The 6,207-nt window shown below is 32.7% G+C and overlaps 1 protein-coding gene across 1 annotated transcript; it reads left to right on the top strand.

Moving 5' to 3' along the window:
* Positions 1–1,237: 1,237 nt before the first annotated feature.
* LOC132268392 (uncharacterized) lies at positions 1,238–2,081 on the top strand. Its single transcript, XM_059769246.1, has one exon. It carries the CDS (start codon positions 1,319–1,321, stop codon positions 1,760–1,762), a length of 444 nt encoding a protein of 147 aa, XP_059625229.1. The 5' UTR covers positions 1,238–1,318; the 3' UTR covers positions 1,763–2,081.
* The last annotated feature ends 4,126 nt before the right edge of the window (positions 2,082–6,207 follow it).

Raw genomic sequence — 6,207 nt, 5'->3', positions numbered from 1 at the left:
TCGTCTGAATCGGCGCTGTTATGCCTAAATTCGCGATAACTCCCAACTGGGGTCATGTTGTGGGACCCACAGAAAATACAACATTTGCACTAGGTTATCGTAAAATTCATTGATTATAGCATTAATGGAGCTCTTAAGAGTAATTTCCTAAAACATCCCACATGGCACATTGGTTGTTTTGGCTTGCCCTATTTCAAAGATGGGGTATATTTGGTAGAGAGAAGAGTGTCATGTGTAACTTAACTAGCTACTGCTGCTTGTTTTGGTATTTAAATACTAACTAGGTGCACTTGTTTTACATAACCATGTCTTAGAAACATGGTCTGCAAAAAATCCCAAAAAAGAAACATGGTGTGCAACATGTCTTGTTTTCAAGGGCTACAATACTATTAGTCAAGAGCTTTCGTTTTGAAGCTAGAAAGAAAGAAAGAAAAATAATAATAATAATAATAATAATAATAAATCTTAAGTATAGTTTAACAATGAGTACAAGTGTGGCCTTGTCAATCTCCTAATTCCTAAACAATACTTTGGCTTTCTTTATATATATATATATATATATATATATATTGATTGTTTGCTGATTTTATTCTCAAAATAATAATAAAATTTTATTTTGATGAGTCTTGACTGCACATTTATTATTTATTATTTATTATGATGGGAGATCTGGTTAGAAATGAAAAACAATCTATTCACATTTATAAATAAAATTATATACATTTGACTCTCAACAATAGTATAAGTTTCCGATAGCAAGTTAGCCATTTTAATAAAATATTAATACTTTCATTTTTTTGAACTAATATATATACATATATTTTTTTTAAAGGTGATTTACCTCTCTTCAGGCAAGACTTTATCCTTTCATTTTTACATGGTTGTTCAAACAAACTACTATCATGTTCTTTTTAAATCAATATTATCATTCTATTATTTTTCTCCTACTTATTTTGACTCATAGTTGAGGATTAAGAATACATTATAAAAACATAACAACGTGCTTTAAGGTTTACTAGCTTTAAGGTTACTATTAGAATCCAGGCTATACAAGGCGGCTCAAGTAAAATCCAGTTAGACGGAAGGGCATGAATGAGAAGAGAGTTCAAGGGACCCAACCCAGAATGGAATATCATTTCCGGGGTACTTTAGTCATTTTAATCCAGAACAATATAATATTATATTATATTATAGTTCGTGGCTTTCTTCTTACTATATATAACACACTGTCCTCGCCAGGACGAAGAAGAAAAAGTAAAAGAGAGCGACACAAAAAAGAGTTCAAGACATTAGAAAGAGAAAGGGAGTTTTGACGGAGATGGGTAACAGTCTCAGGTGCTGCTTGGCCTGTGTTCTTCCCTGTGGAGCCCTAGATGTGATCCGTATAGTCCACTTGAACGGCTACGTCGAAGAAATCACCCGTCCGGTCACCGCCGGCGAGATCCTCAAAGAAAACCCTAACCATATATTGAGCAAGCCTTGCTCTCAAGGCGTGGTCCGCCGAATTCTGATTCTCTCGCCGGAATCCGAGCTCAAGAGAGGCAGCATCTACTTCTTGATTCCGGCGTCGTCGTTGCCAGAGAAGAAGAGAGCTCACAAAAACCCCAGGAAGTCCTCCAGCAAGAGTAAGAACCTCAACGCCGACTGTGACCGATATTTGTCGGAAATTACGTCGGAAAAGAAGTCGTCACGACGGCGGGATCGCAGTGGGGGTCGGGTCGGAGTGTGGCGGCCTCATCTAGAAAGCATTTCAGAAGACTAATTATTTTTTCCGGTGCCGGAATCAGACTTCCCGGTGGATGTTGATGGGGAACGTATGGGGTCATTAATTTTGTGGATAAGTTTACAACTTTATTTTTATTTTTGTTTTATTTCCGGCTGCATATAATAATGGCAGATTCGGAATTTCGGTTTTCATGAGATGATGATCTGTTTGCTCCCAAGAAAATTATGAGACGTTTATACCCATAAAATTGTACTACTTGAAACATCCTCATGTTGAAAGTAAAAAATACTATATATATATATATATATATTTTTTGGGGGGATCACATTCCTCTGTTTCTTCCTTTCTTCTATAATTTTCTTGGCATTATGAAAAAATAAACATTTTTTTTACAAGGAAAAATCCAATTTGTTAGTCCGTTTTTCTCAAGGAAGAAATTTGAATTGATGGTTGCTCATTGACTAATTACTATAAAGTTGTTATAAGTGAAACTTGTTCACGTCGGATTTAAATAGAGGTTGAAGGGGGTATAAAGGGATGGATATGCCGTATTACTGCATTTGGATAACTGAGCAACCCTCCACCCGTTACAAAAGTACACTGATTAAAATTTAGATCCTGTTCTAATAATTACCAAATGTTTACGTCATATATTGAAGGTTTATTTATTTTTTATATGTATATTGAAGTTTTTAAAATTTGACTTTCACCTTGATTTCAATAATTGATGGTCCAACTAATAGATTCATTTTTCTATTGAAGGGCAAAATAAATTAGGGTATCACAGCTCATCATCTTAGGGGTCAACTGGTTTTAATGGTTGGTCTGGAAGTAAAATCAATTGGGGTGTGGTTGTATTTATTGCTAATCATGTTGCTATATATATATATATATATATGAAGCAAAAATTTTTTTTAATGAAGTCAACATTCTTAACCAAAAGTTTTTAAATTTTTATTTCTCCATAAGGTCTAATGATTGCCTTAATTTTACAATTATTGTATGAGCAATGCCAGTAATGAACCAAAGTCTAATTTTAATCAGACTCGTACAATTATATATTTTCTTATGGAGAAATTATAGTTTATTGAACACCCTATTTATAAGAATTTTTTTTTTTTTTTTTTCGCAACCCTATTTATAAGATCGTGCTTGCATATATCAGCAAACTCTGAACTCTAATTTATTTTATAATGGGTGACTTTTCGTACAGCAAATGATGACAAAATATGCTCCACGCATGGTGGACTAAGTTTAATATAACTCTTATCAGAATTAATTCGTGAAACCATCTACCTCTTCATAACAGTTTAATCATCTGAGTGTTTTAAGGAAAAGTTGTGTGTGCGTGTGTGAGAGAGAGGAAAAAAATGACCAAAATTGCAATTAATCTAAGGTATTAATAATTGGCTTATCTTAACTTGTAACAAAAATCCAAAGTAGTGAAATAGCGACATCTCCACGCTACAACAAAAGAAACGCAAACATGCAAGCTGGCAAAACCCTTAAACATATTGCATCTAACTCCTCTTCACATGGATTCCCTCTTCTTCCTCTCCCATAAATATTAGACCATAAATAATACTAAAAGAAAAAGACTATATATATATATATATATACATACACATACATATACATATATATAACTAATATCCACCAGAGGCCCTCTTTGTTGATAACTATGTAGTTCAGACATTTCGAGTTTAATTTCTAGTTTAATTTAGGAATGATATTAGCACTTCAAAACTAATTTTTCTGGTTTCGTTGTTATATGGTAAGTACCGAATCAATAATTTGAAATTGAAATCAAAGAAAAATCAATTTAAATTGTAGACTAATTTTTTTCTAATTTTAAATTTAAAAAATAATGTGAATTTAAATTCTACTATCAGTAAGCATGAGTAGATAGATTCATCATTCATGTCTATCTCCATCCCATTTGTGGCATATATATATATATATATATATATATATATATATATATATATTGAGGTTTAAAGTGAAGGGTCATGGCTGTATACAAATTTTATTGGATTTCATTTGAGCTATTACTTTATTCTATATCACATCGATACATTTGTGTGAATTTGTTAGTGTGTATGAGTGTATCACGGACTATCTGGTGAATAGAGAGAGCAATATTCCAATAAAATAGTAAGTTTGAAGATCCCTATGAAGTAATTGGCATTGAGCCTTGTGTAGCAGTGGTTGGGACCAGGGGATCACAGGCTTAGTTCACGGGTTCAGTCACCAATTCCCGGGGAATAACTTGGCTTCACTCTCTCTCTCTAGATTGGAGTGAGAGAGAGAGAGAACAAGATTCAGTCATCCTGAATCTGCATGATTTACAGTGTGGACTGAGTTTCATGCATTTTGTTAAATGAGGTCTTATTTTTCACTATATTTTGAAGCTAACCTTTTGTTTAACAAGGAATGTTACCGACAGTCCTAAGACTTGCAACATTTGTTCCTCTCTCATACAGGTAGGTGCACCTTTACTTACCATGGTATATTTATTAGGAAAAAAAAGTCGACACTTTCTTTTCTCTTGTTTAATAAAATTTGTACCATGAACTCTACATGAGTTAGGGGGTAGAGGGTTTGATTCAATCCACTTCTGTAACGTGCGGTACTATAACCAAATTAGTTCCATCTTTAAAAATATTAGAATTGAACCAAATCATTAGGACAGACAATTGAACATAACTGAACCATTGACGATCGGTTCCGTTCCACTGCATTCAATTTTTTTCTCCCTAGATTCATGACACTAGTGAGATAGCATTACTCATAATAATATTTTTATTCAAAAGTAGAGTAATATAAAACGATAGTGACGTGGGTTTTGCAGAGATCAAATAAGGTGATTGTGGATTGGTATTGATTTGGATTTAACGGTAGGTTGGTCGGTAGGTTTAATCCAAAATATTAGGTGTTGGGACTTCATTGTCATCTTCGTCATCATCAAGACTCTTGTCATAAAATTTGTTCACGCCCTATGTTGTTGATAAGTGTAGACATATAATTTGTGTAATTTATGAATTCCTTTTGTGATCTCACTTTGGTTGGTTCACTGCAGATATCAGCAATTCAACATAATTATCTCCTTCGTTTTCTCCTCCAAACGTGGTCTTTAAAAAGGCCTTCCACCTATCCATTATTGTGTTACACTAGTCATTGTTTCTGTGTATCTATATCCAAACCCATCCCCATGCCATAGTTATCTGCTTTACACTTGCCGCTTTAAGCTTCCTTATTCAGTGATGGTATGGTTGGATTGTATACAAATTTTGGTCTCTACCTCAGACCATGTGTAACATTTTGATACTGCATGATCCATTTTTTTAAACTCTTAACAAAACTTTTTGTCAGGACTGATAAGATAAGACTCTCTCTCTTTTTAGCTGGTTTTATCCAAAATGAATGATAACTTATATCATTTTCCTATAATTAATCATACGAAACATTGTATATATTTGAGTTTGTGAATTGTATTGCATATCACCTAATTGATAGAGTATCTAACTCTTTATATAAAGTATACCTGTATTCGAGTTCTTCCTCTTCTTAATTTGTCAAAAGAAAAATATATATATACTATATTAAGTTTTTGTTTTGTTTTATGGGGATAGTAACTAAAACTAAAATAGATAAATAACCGGTGTTAGACCAAATGATAACCAACATTTTGACGACATTGTCAGAATTTAAATTTGTTTGGAAAGAAAATAGCGAAACACCAGTGCTCTTTATGAAATAATGCAACTTATTTTGATTAAAAATCAAAATTACTCAGTAGTGGTCAGAGCTAAAGAAGAATTCGGTAATTAATCATCAGTGTAAAGTAATTTCCTTAATTAAATCTTGGCTGGTCATCGAAAAGTAAGAATACCACCAATTGGACGGATTGAAAGTGAAATAAGTAAAAATATAGGTTCAAGAAATTGGAATTAATTAATTGGTTTCTTTTCTCTCTTACATAGAGACTAATGTTCAGATTTTTTCTTAGTATCTTATTACTATTAAATGTTCTGACATCATGTACTCGTATTGTAAAAAAAGAAAAAAGAAAAAAGGGGTTAAACTTATATTATAAATGTTAGTTTTTTTTTTTTTTTCTCACTCACACTCCAAATGTTACTTTTCAGTGATGTCGGTGCACTTTTTGCATGTAAAATGACTTTATCATCCTTTTGACTTTAAGTTGACTTGTAAAAAAATTATTTCACCTATAAAATTACTTAACTATGACATAGAACAACAAAATCCCCAAAAATTGAACCCCTATCTCAATTTTTTTTTTTCTTTTTTCCTTGAAAAGTTTAGCAACTGATATATATAGAAAATAGGTAATTTTTTTGGAAAAGTTAAGCAACAAAACCAGGGCCCAAAGCATAAGAGGATGAAACAAAAGCCCATACAACAAAGGCCTGCACAAACCAAAAACAGATAACCATAATTACCGGCTAAACATTCCAATC

The sequence above is a fragment of the Cornus florida genome, unplaced genomic scaffold (assembly GCF_030987335.1).
Source record: "Cornus florida cultivar Cherokee Brave unplaced genomic scaffold, ASM3098733v1 CherokeeBrave_3.0.0_Hap2_Chr08, whole genome shotgun sequence".
Taxonomy (NCBI): Eukaryota; Viridiplantae; Streptophyta; class Magnoliopsida; order Cornales; family Cornaceae; genus Cornus; species Cornus florida.
Note: the sequence above shows the minus strand (reverse complement) of the source record. Positions and strands in the feature narration are given on the sequence as shown.

Coding starts and splice junctions, on each gene's coding strand:
- LOC132268392 (XM_059769246.1), top strand. CDS start 1,319: ATGGGTAACAGTCTCAGGTGCTGCTTGGCCTGTGTTCTTCCCTGTGGA.